Source organism: Takifugu rubripes, chromosome 16 (assembly GCF_901000725.2).
Source record: "Takifugu rubripes chromosome 16, fTakRub1.2, whole genome shotgun sequence".
NCBI classification, from domain to species: domain Eukaryota; kingdom Metazoa; phylum Chordata; class Actinopteri; order Tetraodontiformes; family Tetraodontidae; genus Takifugu; species Takifugu rubripes.
Genome location: NC_042300.1, coordinates 2,600,644 through 2,622,167, shown reverse-complemented (window position 1 = coordinate 2,622,167; position 21,524 = coordinate 2,600,644). Strand labels below are relative to the sequence as shown.

The window sequence follows — 21,524 nt, the reverse complement described above, 5'->3', positions numbered from 1 at the left end:
AAAATGGTTCAAACCTTTAAAACAGCTGTTCTGCCATGTTACACAAAGATTTGCCTCCAGAACCACCCGGTAACAACTATTAGCCAATCCCGGGTTGCCGATGGGGGGCGCAGTGGCGTAATGACGTCAGTTCTTTGCCAGCTAAGGTACCCGCCTACGGGGTTTACTGGCCGACTTCCGGGAGAGAAAAAGCGAGCGGCAGCGACCCCGCAGGTTCCGAGTAGGTACTGCAGCTACCATGTGGAAATACAACGTCCACCACTTTTGCCTTGAGGCAGCACAAATACTTTTTAATGTAAGAATTTCCGTTTTCAAAAGACTGTGATTCAGAGGACTTGACAAACTTTACAACAATCACAACATGTACAAGCCTAAAACGTCTCACGAATTCTGAACGTTTCAATCGATTGTACACCCTCCAGTCGTGGGGGGGCAGTGCCAGCTCTGCAGGATCAGTCTGGTTACAAAGAATAAGTGGACTGCGCATGCTCAGACGGGAGAAGAGAGTGTCGGATTCGGATGGACGACTCGATTTTACAGTCCAACACCGTTCTGTCTGACGTGCATTTGCTCAGACGGAACGGGCTTACGGATAGACACCTAATGACGCGTCTCAACAGTGTTGGACAGCCGGTGTTCAGGTCGAGATTCCAATTTCTAACGGACCAGGACAGCCGTCTGAAGAGGCCCGCAGACACTGACGATGGTGAAAACGAGGACACAGTGGACACGCCGGAGACAGCAGGGCTATACACGAACCCGGTTCTGGATGAAGACGGAGACTTTGATATCCCACACCGCCCAAGAAGTAAACCGGAACGTGAGGTGACTTCGCCCGTTATTCTGCACCAGTCCGACTCTGGAGCAAAGCAGCAGGATTACGACGATGAAGAGACACCCTCGATGGATGTCTTAACTATTGAACACACGATGGCCACGCCCCTGTGTGACGTAGGAAAACAAATATGGCGAGGAGCATTCCTACTGGCTGACTTTATCCTGTCTGACCCAGCTCAGTTCGCGGGAGCAACAGTCGTTGAACTGGGCGCAGGGACTGGTGTGAGTAGCATTGTCATGGCGATGGCCGCTAAAATGGTCTACAGCACTGACATAGGAGCGGACCTCCTGAGCATGTGTAGGACGAACATGACAGTGAACGGGCATCTGATGTCCGGGAAGGTTAAGGTGAGACACTTGGATTGGCTCCAGACAGACTTACGGATCGATGCGGATCTTGATTTTAGTTGGACACAAGAGGAAGTGCTGGACATGTACGAAAACACCACGGTTATCATGGCTGCGGACGTGTGTTATGACGATGAGTTGACGGATGCGTTGTTCCGGACCGTGTCGCGTCTATGCAGCAGGTTCGGACACCTCTGCAATATCTTCGTCTCCATTGAGAAGAGGATGAATTTCAGCCTGTGCACCCTCGACGTCGCCTGCGAGGCCTACGATCACTTCCAGCGCTGCGTTACCCACCTGCAGGAGGATCAGAGATCCTTCAGCGTGCAGAAGCTGAAGACCGACTTTCCACAGGCTTTGCGGTACGAACGGGTGCCGCAGCTGGAGCTGTGGAAGATCACTGCAAACCCGAGCTCACCCGTCGACAAGGAAAAGAGCCTCCAGCCGACGGCCGCAGGTTTGCAGTTAAATAAATTATGACAGTTTCTGTGGTTCTTTGTTTCCTGGCTTTTGTCACAGACTCATTTACCTCCGCATGCCTGACGTGACTGATAAAACGTGAGCCGTTTTAAAAACAATGCATATTAACATTTGAATAAATGACGAATTTACTGGATTTATATATTTATTTAAAAGAACCGGAAGTGAACAGCACGTGACTGATATAAACTTTGTTTTAAAAACAGTTACATGAACACTCATTTATACTTTCGGTCTCTTTACAAAGCTTTCAAATTACGATAAAATATTTTTGGAATAATCTCGAAGATAGGTAGATAAACTGACTCGTTTGACTCTCACGTGATTTTTTAAATACGATTATGACGTGTAGGTATATTTAGCCCTCCCAGCTGACCAGGAGCCACGTGATCCCGTCCGGCACGGCCATTGGCTGCGTTTCAGCGTTTGCATAAGGAGCCAAAACAAGCTGCATTGCTATTGGCTACTTTATTTTAGCGCCAAATTTTCAACAAAAGTCCCACAGACAAGAGAAAGCGCGTCAGTCTGCCGCTTTCCCCCCAACAACGAGCCTCTTCTTCGTCCTCATTTTGACGAGTTCCTCGTATTTGTGCTCCGCCGCGGTTCTTCTGTGTGCCTAAGACTGAAAATGCTGTCCACCCGCGCTCCTCTCTCGGCCAAGAATGAGCAAACGCTCATCAGCGACGTCACCAAACTGTCGCTGGACAAAGAGAACACGGTGAGATAGAAACAACGAACGTCTGCTTTATTGCCTGTTTAAGCGCGCTGGAGCCATTTTGTCCATATCAGCGACCCAGGTGTGCCGCTATGACGCCGTCTCTCTTTCCCCTCTTCCAGCCACCGAGTCTGAACTCGACCCGCGTGTTGGCGTCCAAAACCGCGCGGAGAATCTTGGCTGACCCAGCGGTAAGTGAGCGGCCGTGGGAGACCGTGCTGACTGGGCTTGGGTTCTGGTCCCGCTCAGAAATGAAGGATGGCGCCTAAACTGTGTCGCCAACATGGCGGCCGGTCATGTTGCTGCCTGATCAGCACAGTCATCGGGGCAGGGACGGAAGTTCCGAGAGACCTGACGACGACTTTTCTGCGTTTCAGTCCAAACCAGTGAAGAGGAGGACTGGTGAGAAGGAGGTGGAACCACTGCTGAAGGAGAACCCCCGTCGCTTTGTCATCTTCCCTATCAAGTACCAGGACATCTGGCAGATGTACAAGAAGGCAGAGGCATCATTCTGGACCGCAGAAGAGGTAGGTGGCCCTGAGACCCGAGTACAAGCCCATGTGGCATTTCTTCATGGTTAAATTGTGTTATTTTGATCATGCGTTCTACGTCCAGGTGGATCTGTCCAAGGACCTGCAGCACTGGGAGTCTCTGAAGGACGAGGAGAGGTACTTCATCTCCCACGTGTTGGCCTTCTTTGCTGCCAGTGATGGAATTGTCAATGAAAACTTGGTGAGGAATCTTGACTCGCGTCTGGGCTTCCAGCCTGGAACTGGGAGGTTTATGCTCCGCTTTGAGGAAAAAGTGTCTTGAATTAAATGCGTCTTACTTGCTGTCAGGTGGAGCGTTTCACCCAGGAGGTGCAGGTCACGGAGGCCAGGTGTTTCTATGGGTTCCAGATCGCCATGGAGAACATCCACTCTGAGATGTACAGCCTCCTGATTGACACCTACATCAAGGACCCATCGGAGAGGTGGGGCATTTTTGCTGGTTTTGCCAGCACTGATCTGGTGCGGCTATAATAGTGTGTGTGTGACTCTGTTGTTTCTGATCTCACTCAAAGAGAATACCTGTTCAATGCTATTGAGACCCTCCCCTGCGTGAAGAGGAAGGCTGACTGGGCCCTCAACTGGATCGGCAACAAGAGCGCTGCCTATGGTGACGCCCCCCGCCGTCAGCTCTCACCAATGTGTTGTCTTGGTGGCCGCCGTGTTGACTCTTTCTGTTGTCTCGTCCAGGAGAGCGCGTGGTAGCCTTTGCTGCCGTGGAGGGTATTTTCTTCTCTGGGTCCTTTGCTTCCATCTTCTGGCTGAAGAAAAGGGGCCTGATGCCCGGCCTGACCTTCTCCAACGAGCTCATCAGCAGAGACGAGGTAACGCACCGCCACGGGTTGTCCTGCGGCCCGGCCGCCGTGAATAACCAGTCTTGCTTCTCTGCCCCCTTCAGGGTCTGCACTGTGATTTCGCCTGTCTGATGTTCAAACACCTGGTGAACAAACCGTCCGCACAAACGGTCAGCGACATCATCAAGAACGCCGTGGAGATTGAGCAGGTGATGCACACGTGCGCCGATTGGCCACCGCTGGCGGTTTTCCCCGGCCAAACGCCACGCGAGCGATACATATGTCAATCAAAAAGCGGCAGAATATTTGGGTGTTCTTCCACCACTACGACCCCGCAGTGGTCTGACTGGTTGTTACTGTCTGTTTCCTCAGGAGTTCCTGACCGAGGCTCTGCCGGTGAAACTGATCGGGATGAACTGCGGGCTCATGAAACAATACATCGAATTTGTGGCTGACAGACTCATGCTGGAGCTGGGCTTCACCAAGGTAACCTGCACTTGGTCCATCTATGTGCTCTTTTGGGGGGGAACTGCTATGTTGTACACAAAGAGCCGTTCAAATGGGCCGTCCCGGACCGTGGGAACGCCTCCCCGTGGCTCTGTGATGATGACACGCGCAGGGGTACGGACCTTGGCCAGTCATGGGGGCCGGGTGCTGCCACTGAGCCCACTGGAGGGCGAGTGGTCCTCCAGAGGGGGGGCAGCACAGACAATCGCCTGTCTGAACAGAAGCTGCACGGAGGCGTCGGCCGCGCTCACTTTAGCTGTGACCTTCAGTCAGACTGACCTGTGGTGTTCTGTGTAGATCTACCGGGCGGAGAACCCCTTTGACTTCATGGAGAACATCTCTCTGGAGGGAAAGACCAACTTCTTTGAGAAGAGGGTGGGCGAGTACCAGCGAATGGGTGTGATGTCGGGCGCCACGGACAACACGTTCAGGCTGGACGCAGACTTTTGATTGGTTGAAGCCATTTGATGGACTGGACGGTACTCGGACTGTTTGGAGGTTCCACTGGTGACCACCAACCCAGTCTGCTCACACTCGGGGGGGGGACTCTTGACTGCCCACTTAAGAAACAACTCGGCTGTAAATTTTACTGTGTTTTTACACATTTAGTGTCTTTGTACAGGTTTATTTTATTTATTTTTTGGCATCTTAAAGAAGCAACACGACAGTCACTCACTGTCATACCATCTGTCCACTTGTGTCAAACAATCAATGTTGATTCTTGATCAGTTTTTAAATGTTTTACTCAGTTACACCTGCATTAATTCCATTACACTTGTCTCTTCCATGTAGACACAGTGAAACCTTTTATAGAAACATATGAAACTGCCAAATTGTTTATGTGTGTGTGTATATATATAATCTTTAAGTGCTATTAATATACCTCTTCCTGGATGTCACCAGTTTCCCAGCATGCTGTAGTTGCAATCATTACAACATACACTTGCTTTCAACAGCAGGGGTGATTCTACTGCCTGTGATTTGATGATTTCAGACTACCGGTAATAAAAAGGTGAACTTTATTTTCTGATAGAAAATTATTGGTTGCTGATAGCCTCAGAGGAGCTCATGCTCAGCAGCTGGACGTCTCCCAGAACCTCCAACTCTGTGATCTGCTTCAGGTCCGAAACTCTGTGTTTGTAGTCCAGCTGATGGGTTCCATTGACAGCCACCCGGAAGTGATGATGGTCGCAGAGGATAATGATCTGCAAGAAAACAACAATCTTAAACCTTGATGGCATTTGCCTGCAATAAATTCTGCAAAACTCAAATGTGTCGCATGAACTCTCCAACCTCAAAGTAGTCTCCTGCCAAGAAAGGAAATTTGGCAACAGCAGTCTCCTCGGGTCCCCAACTCTGACAGAGAAAGGAGTTTCTTACGAAGGCTTTCTTCTTCAGGCGAGGGTTCAGGTGAAGAGCAATGTCACTGCTGTTGGAATTGCGTAGGTTCACACAGAAACTGGAAAAGGAAGAAACGGGTCAGAGCCCCCCCGCCTACACCGACCACTGGCACATGTTCGATCCTGATACCTCTCTGCATTGTGATTGGTGCGTCCCGTGACAGTGATGCTGTGTCCTACACTCAGCCCTCCCTTCAGCTGGGCTCTGAATGGAACGCTCTGCTCAGAATATGAAGTCACATGATCACATTGTCGCACAAACACAGACCCTGTTGTAGCGGTTGGACTCACCAGCTCAGCTAGGGAATAGCCCACGGGCTCCTGGAAGAAAAGCAACAGCAATTATCAAAGTGGAGAGAGCGATTAAAATAATGATTCATTCTTACATTCTGCTCTGGCTTTTTGGTCACACTGGTTTCAGAAGAAGTCTGCAAAGAAGATTAGCACATTTAGATTATCATTGAGCCACAAAAACAAAATTGTCTTCAACTCACCGAATTTGACAGGATGCCAACCGCTGACACTTGAACTTTCCCTGCGATGAACAAAGTGTTCACACGCTGCAGCGCCACCCGGTGGTCATAGTGCAACACATGAGTCCCATCCACTGCAACCTGACACACAACATTGTTATAGAATAGCCTGTTTCACAAACAGTACCATTCCTGCAAAGAAGCTGTTGAAATTGTTGAATTATGAAAGTATTTGTTCCATTTTGGTGCATTTATAGATGAAATCATGGTCATAATTTGGCTTTCTTTGACAAAAATCAAAGTAGATGGTATATTTGGTAAGCACATCACCACAAACACATCTACAGGTGAAACATGGTGGAGGTAGGATCATGATCTGGAGATGCCAGAGGTCCTGGAGGGCTTCTAAAGCTACAGAGAACAAGAATGCAGGAAAACATCACCACATCTGGGAGGCTCACTTAACTAGTCTGCCAGAGAACAAATCTAAATCATTATAGATTTCTAAACTATAAAGACCATGACTTCATGTAAAAAACAAATAGTAAAAGTGGATACTTTAATAGGAAATGCAGCGAGTGAAGGCTTCTTTAAACCCTTAGATTTGTGCCATGAAGGAGTGTTTGATGTTCCGCTGATCACCTTAAACTGGTCTCTCAGGACAAGGATGATTATCTCAAATGTTGAACCAAGAGTGAATGGATTTTGATATGAGACCTCCTCTCGGCCCCATAACTGATTCTGAAGAGTGTTGCACACGATGTTGGGTGACCTGCCGAACCTTGGGTTGAAGTGAAAGGCTACATCTGCCCTGGGCTTTACGCTGCTGCCACAGGTAAAGTCCACCTGGAACCTGTAAGGCAACACACAGGAGCCACTCGTAAACTCCAACAGATGTTGCTGATGTTCAGTGGTTCCAACCTGTCGGCATCAGAGGGCACATGTCCTTGGATCAGCACCATTTCTCCAGGATGGAGTCCACCGAGGATGGTCCCAGTGAAAGGGACTGTCTGTGGTGAGAACCCTCATGAGAAGCAAACCAACAGCAGTCTGATGTTTTTGTATTGATTTAAGATAAAAACATTAAATTATGAAAACGTCTATATTGTATTTTAAAAGGTACAGGGAGGTGTAAATATTTTAAAACTCTCCAGCTAATCAAAACTCTAACAGGAATACTAAAAAGAAATTGCCTGTCCAGTTCCTCGGAACTTCTGGGCCGTAACCGATCATGACACACTCTAACCACGGCAACAATGGAAAGACGCAGCTTCTGACAGTCCAAGGCCTTGAAATGAGCCAATTATCTCCGCCTCATATAGTCAAGTGAGGTTTAATTGCAGTCAGAACAGATAAGTCCAGTTTCTGCAAATCAACAGTTAAGGGCGTTTTAAAAAAGAACTAAAAATGCTGACGGCGGGCGATATATTACAATATCAGCTCTTGTGGCTAAAACACGAAGCATTTCCGGCTCGGTGACACGTGAGGCCTCATGAGATGTTAATAAATCACTTAGATCATTGCGATTCAATCAGTGGATCCACTTAAGAACTAAAACAGTATCTTACTGGATTCAGGAAAGTCTGCCTCGGGTCTGTCATCGACATCTTGCTTCCTTCACTTCCGGCTTGTGACGTCAGCCTCGACGGACCGGGATTCCACATTCGAGTTTAAAAAACTTTCGATTATCGATCAATTTTCACTGGATTCAGATGATCAACCACAGGAATGCTGTTTGACGTAGTAGCAATTAATAAGAGAATTCGCAATTAGTTTTTCCCTAAATGCGTCAGCAGCATTGAACAATTTCACCATGGAAATCTGCAACGTCAACAGATATTAAGTTCAAAACGTATCCTCCAATTTATTTAAAGGCTTTTCCCATGAAGTTTAAGAATGGTGAAGTTAGTCTTGACTCTGCAAACACATTCAGTTCCAGCATAGTGTTTTTTAATTTCAGTGTTTATTTCCAGCACTGACTATAAATGTAATGCGATTATTAATCAATCTTTATTTAAATAGCATCTTTTACACCCAAAATTGTTTCTAGGGCCTGACCCCAACAAGCAACAGTGGCAAGGAAAAACTCCCCTTTAACAGGAAGAAACCTTGAGCAGGACCAGGCTCATGGAGGGGGACCCTCCTGCTGATGGGAGTAGCTGGGTAGAGAGAGAGGAAAGGAGAGGAGAGGAGAGGGAGAGGAGAGGAGAGGAAACCATGACCCAGTGGGGTGACAGAGGCCTGTCAGGGGATCATGTTTCCTGGACCCCGGCAGCCTCGGCCTCTAGCAGCATAGCTAAGATGTGACCTAATGATTAGACGACCCCCTAAGTATGATCATTTGTCTATCTATGATAGTAACTGGAACTACAGAATTAGTAACAATAAGCTTTTTCAAAGAGGTAGGTTTTAAGTCTAATCTAATTATTAATGTAAAGCCTTTAAGAAAAAAAAGACACAAAATACATTTTATATTTGATTTTTAAATTCAGTTTAAATACTCACTTTTTTTTTTCTTTTTTTTTTAAATGGAGTTAGCTGCGCTGATGAGGCACAACCACCAAACCATAAAACTTTTAGATTTATTATATTTAAAAAAACAAAAACAAAAAACCTGTACAAAGACCCTAAATGCGTAAAAACAAAGTAAAATTTACAGCAGTTGTGTTTCTGAAGTGGGCAGTCAAGAGTCCCCCCCCCGAGTGTGAGCAGACTGGGTTGGTGGTCACCAGTAGAACCTCCAAACAGTCCGAGTACCGTCCAGTCCATCAAATGGCTTCAACCAATCAAAAGTCTGCGTCCAGCCTGAACGTGTTGTCCGTGGCGCCCGACATCACACCCATTCGCTGGTACTCGCCCACCCTCTTCTCAAAGAAGTTGGTCTTTCCCTCCAGAGAGATGTTCTCCATGAAGTCAAAGGGGTTCTCCGCCCGGTAGATCTACACAGAACACCACAGGTCAGTCTGACTGAAGGTCACAGCTAAAGTGAGCGCGGCCGACGCCTCCGTGCAGCTTCTGTTCAGACAGGCGATTGTCTGTGCTGCCCCCCCTCTGGAGGACCACTCGCCCTCCAGTGGGCTCAGTGGCAGCACCCAGCCCCCATGACTGGCCAAGGTCCGTACCCCTGCGCGTGTCATCATCACAGAGCCACGGGGAGGCGTTCCCACGGTCCGGGACGGCCCATTTGAACGGCTCTTTGTGTACAACATAGCAGTTCCCCCAAAAGAGCACATAGATGGACCAAGTGCAGGTTACCTTGGTGAAGCCCAGCTCCAGCATGAGTCTGTCAGCCACAAATTCGATGTATTGTTTCATGAGCCCGCAGTTCATCCCGATCAGTTTCACCGGCAGAGCCTCGGTCAGGAACTCCTGAGGAAACAGACAGTAACAACCAGTCAGACCACTGCGGGGTCGTAGTGGTGGAAGAACACCCAAATATTCTGCCGCTTTTTGATTGACATATGTATCGCTCGCGTGGCGTTTGGCCGGGGAAAACCGCCAGCGGTGGCCAATCGGCGCACGTGTGCATCACCTGCTCAATCTCCACGGCGTTCTTGATGATGTCGCTGACCGTTTGTGCGGACGGTTTGTTCACCAGGTGTTTGAACATCAGACAGGCGAAATCACAGTGCAGACCCTGAAGGGAGCAGAGAAGCAAGACTGGTTATTCACGGCGGCCGGGCCGCAGGACAACCCGTGGCGGTGCGTTACCTCGTCTCTGCTGATGAGCTCGTTGGAGAAGGTCAGGCCGGGCATCAGGCCCCTTTTCTTCAGCCAGAAGATGGAAGCAAAGGACCCAGAGAAGAAAATACCCTCCACGGCAGCAAAGGCTACCACGCGCTCTCCTGGACGAGACAACAGAAAGAGTCAACACGGCGGCCACCAAGACAACACATTGGTGAGAGCTGACGGCGGGGGGCGTCACCATAGGCAGCGCTCTTGTTGCCGATCCAGTTGAGGGCCCAGTCAGCCTTCCTCTTCACGCAGGGGAGGGTCTCAATAGCATTGAACAGGTATTCTCTTTGAGTGAGATCAGAAACAACAGAGTCACACACACACTATTATAGCCGCACCAGATCAGTGCTGGCAAAACCAGCAAAAATGCCCCACCTCTCCGATGGGTCCTTGATGTAGGTGTCAATCAGGAGGCTGTACATCTCAGAGTGGATGTTCTCCATGGCGATCTGGAACCCATAGAAACACCTGGCCTCCGTGACCTGCACCTCCTGGGTGAAACGCTCCACCTGACAGCAAGTAAGACGCATTTAATGCAAGACACTTTTTCCTCAAAGCGGAGCATAAACCTCCCAGTTCCAGGCTGGAAGCCCAGACGCGAGTCAAGATTCCTCACCAAGTTTTCATTGACAATTCCATCACTGGCAGCAAAGAAGGCCAACACGTGGGAGATGAAGTACCTCTCCTCGTCCTTCAGAGACTCCCAGTGCTGCAGGTCCTTGGACAGATCCACCTGGACGTAGAACGCATGATCAAAATAACACAATTTAACCATGAAGAAATGCCACATGGGCTTGTACTCGGGTCTCAGGGCCACCTACCTCTTCTGCGGTCCAGAATGATGCCTCTGCCTTCTTGTACATCTGCCAGATGTCCTGGTACTTGATAGGGAAGATGACAAAGCGACGGGGGTTCTCCTTCAGCAGTGGTTCCACCTCCTTCTCACCAGTCCTCCTCTTCACTGGTTTGGACTGAAACGCAGAAAAGTCGTCGTCAGGTCTCTCTGAACTTCCGTCCCTGCCCCGATGACTGTGCTGATCAGGCAGCAACATGACCGACCGCCATGTTGGCGACACAGTTTAGGCGCCATCCTTCATTTCTGAGCGGGACCAGAACCCAAGCCCAGTCAGCACGGTCTCCCACGGCCGCTCACTTACCGCTGGGTCAGCCAAGATTCTCCGCGCGGTTTTGGACGCCAACACGCGGGTCGAGTTCAGACTCGGTGGCTGGAAGAGGGGAAAGAGAGACGGCGTCATAGCGGCACACCTGGGTCGCTGATATGGACAAAATGGCTCCAGCGCGCTTAAACAGGCAATAAAGCAGACGTTCGTTGTTTCTATCTCACCGTGTTCTCTTTGTCCAGCGACAGTTTGGTGACGTCGCTGATGAGCGTTTGCTCATTCTTGGCCGAGAGAGGAGCGCGGGTGGACAGCATTTTCAGTCTTAGGCACACAGAAGAACCGCGGCGGAGCACAAATACGAGGAACTCGTCAAAATGAGGACGAAGAAGAGGCTCGTTGTTGGGGGGAAAGCGGCAGACTGACGCGCTTTCTCTTGTCTGTGGGACTTTTGTTGAAAATTTGGCGCTAAAATAAAGTAGCCAATAGCAATGCAGCTTGTTTTGGCTCCTTATGCAAACGCTGAAACGCAGCCAATGGACGTGCCGGACGGGATCACGTGGCTCCTGGTCAGCTGGGGGGAGGTTTAAATGTTTATTCTGGTTATAAAAGTACCGTATAAAATTAAAGAATAAAGCTCGACCTTCTAAGCAGTCGGAAAGAATCATGATTTGATAATTGCAGCTACCAATATTATAACTGATTTACTAGAACGTCTGCGAATTAAATGCATTGAGACCAATATAAACGCGCAAAATGTGACATTCCATGTTTACAAATTTGAAATTGACTTTTTAAGTTATCGCCTCTGTGTAAATTACTAGTTTTGTGCCTCATGGTCTTTGATCAATCTCAGGGCCGTCCCGCTATTTTGTGTTTTCTTGGTTGGCGCTGTTCTGTTTTGGACCTCATTTTTTCCTGTTTTGGGCTCGATTAAGTCTTTTTTTTGTTGCGTTTCGTGGCTCCTTCATAAAGCCTGGCTAATGGGGTGGCCCGTGCGGGCCTCGGCCCAAACTACCCATGAATCTTTCACTAATTATATTCTAATTAAGATATGTTAACCATGTCAAAGAAATTATTTAGCATATATCATTTGAACCAGTAAGCTGGTTAAGCAAAGTTCATTTGATGATGCTTGTATAGGTGCACAGGTGTCATGAGACATTGATACGTGAAGTTGTGGAACAAAGACTCCTCAGAAAATGAAGATGTGTGTAATGTTCCAGTAACCGAGTCAGCAACCTTCAAAATGCTACAGCTTATCATGCTAACCATGTGACGATGAAGTAAGCAGATGGAAAAGTACTGAGAGAAAGGCGTAGTTGCTAAGCATTATAAAGGGGACGTGTTTGTTACATTGGGCAGAGATCTCTCTGCATGCTGCTCTTGCATGTACTCTGACTGACTTATTAAACTCTCAAAAGCAGCATTCTGGCTTTGTGTTGAGTAACTGAAGAAAATCCTCAAATATGACATCACATTTCACCTGATGTAATTTTATGGCTTACTTATTTTTCCCTTTTCCATTGTGGCAGGTCTCAGCAATGTCTATTTAAAGGGTTAAAAATGAACGATTATTGAGTATTTAGTGTTTTTGTTTACAGTATGCATTGATGTCATGTGCCTATCCGAAAATACACCTATCGGAACCAGGCTTTTCAGCCTGCCTCTGGCCCAAACAGGCACTGACTCTTGTGTATGTTCAGTCTGAACACTCAAAGACAAGTTCATCAAGAGTGGACGGGTCTGCCTATAGAGAAGAGGTCATGAAGTTAACAGAGTGGCATTCACCATCCAACACATCCAACACATCAGCCTTGACTTCAGGAGAAACAGAACAGAACTCTCCCCACGCCTTTCAGGTCCGATGTGTCATCATCTCCGCTCACCTCCTCAGGACAGATACAATTACAACTGTAACCAAGAATACATGAGATTCTGGTTCTTGAACAACCTGGTCAACAAATTGCTGCTGACTTTATTTTTCTTGTCCATTTAAAGCTTGCAGTGAGGCAGATCTTCAGAGTATAATTAAAGCAGCCCAGAATATTTTTGGTTGATCTCAAACCTCAATCGGACAAAAATATTGGAAAGTCAATGCCAAGTTTCAAAAGTATAATATTACAGGACAACTGGCAGATGTTGATATGCAGCTTATGATGTTGTGGACATTCTAAAAGCTAAAGATAGAGATGTCAGTTTAGAGCATAATGCACTCCACTTTATACTATATACAAAAGAGGTTTACAAACTTCATGTAGCTTCTGACAGTGAATTTTACATTACAGGCTTCAATGAATTGGTGCAAATTCAGTGTTTGATTCAAGCGTCGCAGTGGATAAAACATCAAGAAAATGAAAATATTCTTAGAGCAGTTTTCAATGAAGTCTCATCACTGTTTACATCACATATAATCATTTTATTAGTTTGATCACTAAACTGATTTATTAATCACATCCTGATCTGCTCAACATTTTCCTGTTCACTTTTGTTTGCTAGCATAGTCTTAACTCCAGCTTAGCATTTCACGATCATAGTGGGTTTTTTACAATTTAATCTTTATTTACAAAAAATGTACAAATTTTCCACAATCTTCTGTGAATGTAGTCACTTCGACTTGAACACAGAATCCCATTCGTGACATCCAGATCCAGCAGCACTCTCTGCCGTCTTTGGGACTGGGGGAAAGAAGGAGGCCATCTTCAGTCTGAACTCAGTCAGCTAAAAGACATAAGTGAATTCATCAAGAATGTCATGAATGTGTTGAGAAGTACACAATTTAATATCCAAAAAGTGTTTTAGGGTACATTATGAACTCCTAGAATTTTCCACAGGGTGAAACTGAGCATGCCAACTCCACAGCAGGACAGCAGAGAGCCCCAACCCAGAGCTCTGAGGGCTAGAGAAGCTCCGGTCTCAGGGGCCGCTGTTGTTACCAGAAAACCCTGGAGAGAAAAGTGAATAGACTTGGCTTGTAACTGTAAGGAGGAAGACTCTACATTCTAGAACCATTGTGGCTAAAACAAATTGAAAATTAGCACAACAGCAAACTTTAACTTGTTTTGCTGCAGAAAGACATGCAAAGAAAAGATGGCTAAGAGAACAAAGGAGGGAAAAGTATTCTTTAATAAAAGATAAGACACGACACCTTATTGAACCATTCTGGACTTCGCTTTTTAGCCAGGGCCAATGTGGATCCAAATCCTGCCATCATTCCTGCAGATGCTACTGTGGCAAGGAAGACTGCACCTGCACACAAGAAGTCAGGTGATATGAGAGGAGGGCCCCTAAAGTTAGGAGAATAAAATATAAATTCCTTTGACATTTTCAGAGGCTTCTGATGGTGGGCCGGCGAAAACATTGTATGGAATTCCCAATGTAAAATGCAAAGTTTGCATTTTTAAAATCAGGTTTCCTTCTATGTAAGTGTTTTATGTCTGTGTAGATTCTCAATCATCCAGGTCATCATTATCCAAGGTACTTTTCTGTGTCAATTGTACTGTTTTTCTTCTCTTGAAGATGTTTCGCCTCCTATCCAGAAGGCTTCTTCAGTTCTGAACTCGCTGGGGAGAGAGCTTGTGGTCCATTAGCATGCTAATGATCTGGGTGGTCACCTGAGAGTCATTGGCCGGGTCGTTCACCTAGTTTTAGTTGGTGTGTCTCCCCTTGGTCTGCTGGCTCACATGGTGGTGAGTCTCCAGGTCTCCTGAAATGGTGTGAACGTTTGGTTTGTTGTTGGAAGGAGTGGAGGACTGCATTGTATGTGGGTGACAGGAAGTACCTTAGCCCACCACTTCTGTTTCACCAGCCTTTGTAAACGTGGTGGGCAGCATTGATGGTGCCACATCAGAATCAAGCCCCCTGGTGCAGAGGCTCACTGTTTTTGACAGGAAGTTGTTCTATTCCATCCAACTCCCAGCAGTGTGTGACCACCGGGGCCTTTTCATAGACATTTTTACAGGTTACCCGGGCTCTGTGCATGACTCGTGAGTCCTGAGAAACAGCCCTCTGTATGTTCAGGGACTGTACCCACCCAAGGGTTACTGCAGAGTTAGGGACGGTGGCTATCCCTGTATGTCCAGGCCTGTAGCCTTGGTTACACCCTACCGAGAGCCAGTGACGAATATGATGGTGGCCAGGTTCAACAGACATCATGCAAAAGCCTGTGATAGAAAGGGCTTCATCAGTCATCAGTGCTGGAGTCAGCGTTCCAGTGGCCAATTTCCTTCAACACAACTCTACAAATTAGAACAAGGACATAAACAAATTGCAGAAGTCTATCAATGTAATTTCTGATTGTGATCACACCAGATTCCAAGTTACAGTCCTTAATAGCATTTTGCCACCTCCCACTCCCATCCTGCAGCAGCAGAAAACCTCTTCCCAGAGAAAAGGGGGTCCTTCTCCATCCGGCATCGAATCATCTCACTAATGTCATCGTCACTCCCTTAAGAAACTAAATAAAGTCAAAAACATATTAAACTGGAGGCAGGAATGCTCCACTCGAAACAAATAGCAGACAATACTTATATTTCTACTTGTTTACCTGCCATTGACAGGTTGTCACGTGATACCGTACAGGCTGATGGGATACATTTCCGAGTTAGGGTGCATCGGTTTTGCACTACTTTTCATAGTGCATTGTGGGATACATCGAGTGCACTACGTAGGGTACAGCGATGCTCACTAAGCATTTCAAAATGGGGTACACACATTTGAGTGCACTATTAGGGTATAGGGGGGTGTTCGGGGGTTTCGAACCCAGCAACAGAAAGGTCCCAGGCGGAAGTGGCTGGAACGAGCACGGTGTCCTCCCAAACATGTCTTCCTCCTGTCCTGCAGTTTGCCTTTCGGAATCCTGCTATTGTACTATTCAATGGAAAGGGTTTTACTGTGTTTTGGTCAAGCAGGAAGTAAAATCCACTCAAGTTGTGTATATAAGCCCCATCCATCAAGTCCGTTTTCCGTACATGACCACTCTCAGTTTCACGTTTGTAATATCGTAGAACGTGATAGGAATGCCAAAGCAACGGAGAAAATGTAATAACGTCGTCGTAAAACGTGAAAATTTTTAATTTTCAACATACCTTTTACATTACATCATACGATATCATTCCCTAGGCTGGCAGCACTATCTCTTCACACGTTTGAACCAAATCGCTCGGCATTTTGTGAGGAATTTCTTTTGGGGAAAACATGGTTTCCAATCTCTTCTGCCAAGGGCATAGAAGAAAAATAAACTGCCCATAATGTCGGTTATAATAAACTGCAGCTCAAATGCAACTTACCTTTTAAAGTTTGTAATTCATGTTGCTGTTCATTCTTTTTTTCCACTTCATTCGTCAAGGTGTTTTCACTCGCTATTGTCATGTTGACCCAGTCCGTCCGTATTAAGTCACCGGTGGAAACAAGCTGCCCAGGAACCTTAAACCACGTCCGGCTAATTGTTTTGCGCTCAGGGGTGGCCAGTATGTCCAATACATTTAAATTAAATATGTGTTAAAATATGTGTTAAATATGACTTTTTCTAATGTGTATTTATAAATGTGAATTTTTCTAATGTGTATTTTTGGCTCAGTGATGTAAATGCCTTATTCTTTATGTCAAAATGCTTTAAATACTACTGCATTTTCAAACCACTGTAAAATAGTTCCTGTGAGACAATCGGGTAAAAGGGTAACGAGATCGCACATAACTTATGGTGGACATCATTTTTTGAGGCATGAGAAGGGAGCATTACAACTTTTCTCTTTCTCCCTGTGTACAAACTGAACTGACATGGTGTATCTGTGGCCTAAGCAGGACAATAAAATAATGTATAAAAGAAAAAGAATTTGATTGATGACGCCCCAATTATTTGAACTTGTATCACCATATCAGTATGTCTTGTAACAGGGTTCTATACAGAGTCACTACTGGCTGACGATTGGTATGGTGTTTCAAACTGTACTTGGGAAAACTTAAAACAACAACAACAACAACAACAACAACAATAGCCGCACACGTGGATATTCATCCAGAACAAGCAGGCCAGGATCCTGTGGGACTTCCAGATCCAGACTGACAAGATGGTGGTGGCGAACCAGCCTGACATAGTGGTGGTGGTGGATAAACACCAGAAGACAGTGGTGGTGATAGATGTAGCAATCCCGAGTGATAGCAACATCAGGAAGAAGCAACACGAGAAGCTGGAGAAGTACCAAGGGCTGAAGGAGGAGATAGAGAGAATGTGGGGCATGAAGCCAACAGTGGTCCCAGTGTTGATCGGGACACTAGGGGCAGTAACACCCAACCTGAGTAGATGGCTCCAACAGATACCAGGAACCACACCAGAGATCTCTGTCCAGAAGAGCACAGTCCTAGGAACAGCTAAGATCCTGCGTAGGACCCTCAGACTCCCAGGCCTCTGGTAGAGGACCCGAGTCTGAAGGAGGCACCGCTCAGGAGGGCGAAGAGGATTTAAAAAAAATAAAAAAATAAAATAGAATAAATAAAACATGCTTCCAATCTTTTGGGCTTAAAGCACATTTGATACTATTCACATTTTGTTCGTCATAAGCATTGAGATTAACATTTATCACACACAACTGTAAATTACAGAGGCATTACAATTTCATGTAATCTTCATCTTTATGGTTTCACCTCCGTCCTGTGATAATGGTTGTGATAACTGCACTCACCGGTATAAAGCAATATAGTATATTTAGCAGACAGACAACCAATAAACCGGTCAGGATTTCTGCATTTTGTTAGTGAACATGTCAGTATTTTACAATAAATCTATTAAAAAATCTTCCAGTATCTGGAAGATGATTAATGACACCACACAACTGACAAAGGAGGGCAAGAACAGCCAATGAGAAGGCGAGAATCATCATTTTCACTCAATATCTTGTGGATCATCATTCACTGATGGCACGCCCCTGAGGAAAAAGAAAGAAAATACATCTTTGCGGGGTTTTCTGTACTAGCATGATTGGAAATTTCATACTGCAGCTGAGCTGAGTCACTCATTTCCTGGTTTGAGTGCATGGTCAATCGACCCGGGACAAAATACCAACCCTTTAACGGCGCTGAATCGACCCAACAAGGCACTATTTTCATGCAGTGTGAAAGGGGCTAGAAGACATCTTATGGTCCCCCTAAGATGAAACTGCCTTCCAGACAACGAGAAGGGGGCTGTAGGTAAGAGCTCCCTTGGATAATGATGAGCAGTAAGTGTGCAGTGTTCCATACCTGTATTTTTGTTTTGGGCTCAATTTTTGCATCATAAATAATGACAGTTTTTGACAATGTTGTTCTGCATTTGAATTTATCCAATTTAAGACCCATAAAGCCAATAATTGAACTATCATGTCTTGTCCTTTGCTTCCTGTTTATAAGGTGCATGGACTCACCCTGAATATGGCGGTGGTGGGGCATCATGTTGCCCACTGGAGGTAAGAGCCTCATTGTAGCTGGGTAGCCCTGGAGCAGGGATTCTACCAAGAGGCACTGACTCCGGAACTGGATGGCCATCTGCTGTCATCCTCACTGGAGTTCTAGATCAGAACACAGTGCAACAAGTGTTGAATCTGAAACTTCAGAATGGCTTTGTGGGTTGAGGATTAACTAAAGTTGGTGTGGTGATCAACAAATGTCTTTCTAATTATTACATAGTGACTTTTTCACATGGTTGATTAATAACCTTAGAAAGACCATGTTGCTACCCTTTTTGTTCAGTTGTGCCTAGATTGTTAATTTAATTTTTTTCTTTCAGTTGACGTCCCCATATCAGGCCCAAAAACATGCATTACCACACAATACTGATGTTTTGAACTGAAACCCTGTTACCAAAATAAACACAGGGTGAATGGATTCTAAAGAACATTCCAAATTTATTTCTGATTACGGAATGACCAAGAATTCAATCTTACAAACTTACTGAGAAGACTGTCGCCCTCTTTTAAATCTGCCTTTGCAAAAGTAGATTCCCAGCACAGTTGCAATAATGGCACACACAACGATAGCAAGGATTCCTGCCACCAGCCCTGACACATCCACTCCAGGTGCGGAGCCTTGAAAGACAAACATCTCAATAAAATACCATTACTACTATGAGTGACTTTATCTGAAATTTAAGGATTTAAAATTAGGCACATTAAATATAAGGTTGACTTTGAAAACAGACATAACATATCAGAACAATTATAACAAAATAATACTTTGGCTGACAATAATAATATTTGATCAGAAAAGGATGAGGAGAAGGAATGCAAGGAGTGAAAAAGAAGCAATAATTACCTTGACTACTGAGATAAGTTTTCCAAAACAGGTCCTAAAATGAAAGAAGAAAAGTAATTGATGAAGTGGTTAAATTAAAATTAAAATTTAAAACAAGAATGTATGGGGGAACAAAATCAAGACAAAACAATTATCTCTGCTCACAAAGGCCAGATTGATTCCTGAAATTTGATATTATTAGAACTTATTATAAACTATAACAATTCTTGTATGTTTGTTTGACCAATGTACTGAACAGAAAACCATGTCATACTCTACATCACACCACAATACAATTAGAATAACATGAAACATGTGGCTTATGGGTAGAACTGAAGAATTCTGTATTCAAGTGTGTTAAATTACAAAAACAAACATTAGGAGCATTACCGTTTGGACGTTGTCTTCGAACACCTCTCGGGCCTCCTCATAGGTGCACAACTCTTCTCTACACTCCCTCTCTAGGCTGTCAGGGACCACCAGCTCAAAGTCCCAGCTGTTATAGAGCAGTGAGCGGGACAGGAAGGAGGAAGCTGTCTCCCCATCTACCAACACTAGGTTTCACATATCATGGAAAAATGATGTGTCAAGTGTCATGTTCTAAAACTGCAGTTTAATAGTTATTCTGCCCATTGCATGGTTGCATTTCACAATGTAATACAAAAACGTTTGGCCATCATTTTTAAATGTCACTTTCTTTAGCTGCATACTCCCCCCCCCCCCCCCCCCCCCCTCTTGTTTATACTACTTACATAGTTTATAATCATACTTTGCCATACTTACTTAATTTAAAATTTACTGCACTTTTTTTATTTTTATATACAGATGCATTAAAATTGCGGTGCAGCAGTAGCCCAGTCTCAGACCAAAGGTTGTAAAAGTGTGCTGGTAGCAGGAGAACCTGGGGGCTCCTCCAGAGCACTGAGCAAGCTACGGAACCTCCAAATACTCAGATAGTCCCGAAATGGTTAACCATTCATTGTGCCCATTCCTATGCCCTGGACGACGAATGTACTTATTATTTTATTATTATTGTTGTTGTCGTTGTTTTTAAATAAGAGCGATTGTACCCGGAAACGTAAAAAGGTGCTCGGAAGCAGCTGTGGTTTACCTGGAGATAATCGATTGGTAACACTGACCCATCAATGACCCATCAGACTTTACAAACATATCAAAAGATTGACAGGGCTGACATGGAAACGGAACTTTGCAAGAAAAGTCACGAGAAAAGTACTCAAGTCTAGACGAGGAGAGGAATTGAAGAGGAATTTCCCTTAAATACTCACTCGTGTGAAAGTTACTTTGTTTTGTTGTTTTTTGGTTAGTTTGTTCCGTCTTCTAGGAGGAAAAGGAGTATTCTTGAGCGGTAAATCAGACTTTTAAATTCGGTTTAAACCACCAAGCCAGGCACAGAGTGTGCCGTGAGTAAATTTGTTGAAAAACCGGTTAAACAGTATACCGGGGGAAGAACGCGTCACTCAGCTTGTTTCACTGGCTTATAATCTTAGATAAAACATACATAAATTACTTAAAATTATATTGTGACTTATATGTATGGTTAAATTTAAATTTAAATTTAGTTTGTCAAATTTTCGGGGAAACATTTATATAAAAAAGTGCAGCAAAGGTCTGTCCTATTATGAAATTTCAAACTGCATCTTCAGATCTACTAAGTGCATCTCTACATCTTACTAAAATTTTACCTTTTAAAATTTGGTATGCCTTTATTTTAACTATACCGTAGCCTGCTATTTCACGAATGTGAACGAAATGCCAAGCCAAAACCCAAGGAAGTGCTCTTGGGAACGGGGAGACGTTAAAGCAAAAAGAGATTAACGCGGTCAAAAAACCCAGATGGGTCACCCACGCCCCCCTAGACAAACCCACGCCCCCTAGAGGACAAACAGAGCACAAAAAATACCAAAACACGCAGACCAGACACAGGGTCATAACACAGGCATTGTTTTCTTTCCAACCCCTCAGTGGCCAGGCCGATGCCACAGTTCCTCCCATTGTTTGCCAGTTGGTGCCGAAAATAGCGCTAATTTAATGATTCCATTTCTAGTCCTTTCTTTAAAGAAAAACACCTGTTTGTTCCAACTTCTCTTGTCGAAAAGACATCTCAAAAAGCACCTGCCCCTCACTACCAGGGTATCACTTTACTCCAGGTTTTTGTTATTTTAAAATAAAAAAAATACGTGCCATCTCTTTTGCAGGGTTTTAAAAATGTTGGGTTTATTTTTCTGAAGCCCATAGCCCTCGTTACTGGACACTGACATGTATATGTCACCTGTTAGTACTGTATAT

General features: G+C 45.2%; 5 protein-coding genes across 8 annotated transcripts; 1 reads left to right on the top strand and 4 right to left on the bottom strand.

Moving 5' to 3' along the window:
- Positions 1-210: 210 nt before the first annotated feature.
- Positions 211-5,251, top strand: rrm2 (ribonucleotide reductase regulatory subunit M2). Of its 2 annotated transcripts, XM_003977442.3 has the most exons (10): positions 1,701-2,383; positions 2,503-2,571; positions 2,758-2,907; positions 2,996-3,112; positions 3,220-3,353; positions 3,444-3,538; positions 3,619-3,752; positions 3,827-3,931; positions 4,095-4,208; positions 4,527-5,251. In XM_003977442.3, exons 1-10 carry the CDS (start codon positions 2,294-2,296, stop codon positions 4,677-4,679), a joined length of 1,161 nt encoding a protein of 386 aa, XP_003977491.2. In that variant the 5' UTR covers positions 1,701-2,293; the 3' UTR covers positions 4,680-5,251. The 2 variants fall into 2 exon arrangements, with proteins under 2 accessions (XP_029705175.1, XP_003977491.2); XM_029849315.1 differs by lacking the exons at positions 1,701-2,383; positions 2,996-3,112; positions 3,220-3,353; ... (3 more) ...; positions 4,095-4,208; positions 4,527-5,251 and adding an exon at positions 211-1,642 and having other exon boundaries at positions 2,758-2,900.
- Positions 5,232-7,781, bottom strand: LOC101076544 (galectin-8). Its single transcript, XM_003977467.3, has 9 exons — positions 7,671-7,781; positions 7,024-7,112; positions 6,745-6,955; positions 6,124-6,243; positions 6,016-6,057; positions 5,921-5,950; positions 5,760-5,848; positions 5,523-5,688; positions 5,232-5,434 (listed from the first exon to the last, which is right to left on the bottom strand). Exons 1-9 carry the CDS (start codon positions 7,764-7,766, stop codon positions 5,267-5,269), a joined length of 1,011 nt encoding a protein of 336 aa, XP_003977516.2. The 5' UTR covers positions 7,767-7,781; the 3' UTR covers positions 5,232-5,266.
- Positions 7,782-8,618: 837 nt separating this feature from the next.
- LOC101066979 (ribonucleoside-diphosphate reductase subunit M2) lies at positions 8,619-11,454 on the bottom strand. The gene is made up of 10 exons (XM_029849953.1): positions 11,183-11,454; positions 10,995-11,063; positions 10,659-10,808; positions 10,454-10,570; positions 10,213-10,346; positions 10,028-10,122; positions 9,814-9,947; positions 9,635-9,739; positions 9,358-9,471; positions 8,619-9,041 (listed from the first exon to the last, which is right to left on the bottom strand). The coding sequence occupies exons 1-10, from the start codon at positions 11,270-11,272 to the stop codon at positions 8,889-8,891; spliced, it is 1,161 nt and encodes a 386-aa protein (XP_029705813.1). The 5' UTR covers positions 11,273-11,454; the 3' UTR covers positions 8,619-8,888.
- Positions 11,455-13,154: 1,700 nt separating this feature from the next.
- tmem242 (transmembrane protein 242) lies at positions 13,155-16,634 on the bottom strand. 3 transcript variants are annotated; one of them, XM_029849992.1, is made up of 4 exons: positions 16,244-16,623; positions 14,104-14,204; positions 13,763-13,900; positions 13,155-13,633 (listed from the first exon to the last, which is right to left on the bottom strand). In XM_029849992.1, exons 1-4 carry the CDS (start codon positions 16,323-16,325, stop codon positions 13,508-13,510), a joined length of 447 nt encoding a protein of 148 aa, XP_029705852.1. In that variant the 5' UTR covers positions 16,326-16,623; the 3' UTR covers positions 13,155-13,507. The 3 variants fall into 3 exon arrangements, with proteins under 3 accessions (XP_029705852.1, XP_029705853.1, XP_029705854.1); XM_029849993.1 differs by having other exon boundaries at positions 13,350-13,676; positions 16,244-16,400; XM_029849994.1 differs by lacking the exon at positions 13,763-13,900 and having other exon boundaries at positions 13,350-13,676; positions 16,244-16,634.
- An 830-nt stretch (positions 16,635-17,464) lies between these two features.
- prrg2 (proline rich Gla (G-carboxyglutamic acid) 2) lies at positions 17,465-20,696 on the bottom strand. The gene is made up of 6 exons (XM_029850061.1): positions 20,504-20,696; positions 19,608-19,771; positions 19,239-19,272; positions 18,880-19,012; positions 18,353-18,496; positions 17,465-17,878 (listed from the first exon to the last, which is right to left on the bottom strand). Coding segments are annotated over exons 1-6 (519 nt in total). The 5' UTR covers positions 20,505-20,696; the 3' UTR covers positions 17,465-17,835.
- Positions 20,697-21,524: the final 828 nt, after the last annotated feature.

Excerpts from the sequence above, each read along its gene's own strand:
- LOC101066979 (XM_029849953.1), bottom strand. The coding sequence starts at position 11,272 with ATGCTGTCCACCCGCGCTCCTCTCTCGGCCAAGAATGAGCAAACGCTC. Across the intron at positions 9,948-10,027 it reads CAACAAGAGCGCTGCCTATG|GAGAGCGCGTGGTAGCCTTT; the intron begins GTGACGCCCCCC and ends TGTCTCGTCCAG. Across the intron at positions 9,740-9,813 it reads AGCTCATCAGCAGAGACGAG|GGTCTGCACTGTGATTTCGC; the intron begins GTAACGCACCGC and ends TGCTCCCTTCAG.
- prrg2 (XM_029850061.1), bottom strand. Across the intron at positions 19,273-19,607 it reads TCGAAGACAACGTCCAAACG|GACCTGTTTTGGAAAACTTA; the intron begins GTAATGCTCCTA and ends CTTTCATTTTAG. Across the intron at positions 18,497-18,879 it reads AGAGGGCGACAGTCTTCTCA|AACTCCAGTGAGGATGACAG; the intron begins GTAAGTTTGTAA and ends GTTCTGATCTAG.
- rrm2 (XM_029849315.1), top strand. The coding sequence starts at position 520 with ATGGACGACTCGATTTTACAGTCCAACACCGTTCTGTCTGACGTGCAT. Across the intron at positions 1,643-2,502 it reads CCTCCAGCCGACGGCCGCAG|CCACCGAGTCTGAACTCGAC; the intron begins GTTTGCAGTTAA and ends CCCCTCTTCCAG.
- LOC101076544 (XM_003977467.3), bottom strand. The coding sequence starts at position 7,766 with ATGTGGAATCCCGGTCCGTCGAGGCTGACGTCACAAGCCGGAAGTGAA. Across the intron at positions 6,244-6,744 it reads TCCTGAGAGACCAGTTTAAG|GTTGCAGTGGATGGGACTCA; the intron begins GTGATCAGCGGA and ends GTTGTGTGTCAG. Across the intron at positions 5,435-5,522 it reads TGGCAGGAGACTACTTTGAG|ATCATTATCCTCTGCGACCA; the intron begins GTTGGAGAGTTC and ends GTTTTCTTGCAG.
- tmem242 (XM_029849992.1), bottom strand. The coding sequence starts at position 16,325 with ATGACAATAGCGAGTGAAAACACCTTGACGAATGAAGTGGAAAAAAAG. Across the intron at positions 13,901-14,103 it reads GTCCAGAATGGTTCAATAAG|GGTTTTCTGGTAACAACAGC; the intron begins GTGTCGTGTCTT and ends TTTTCTCTCCAG. Across the intron at positions 13,634-13,762 it reads AAATTCTAGGAGTTCATAAT|TCCCAAAGACGGCAGAGAGT; the intron begins GTACCCTAAAAC and ends TCTTTCCCCCAG.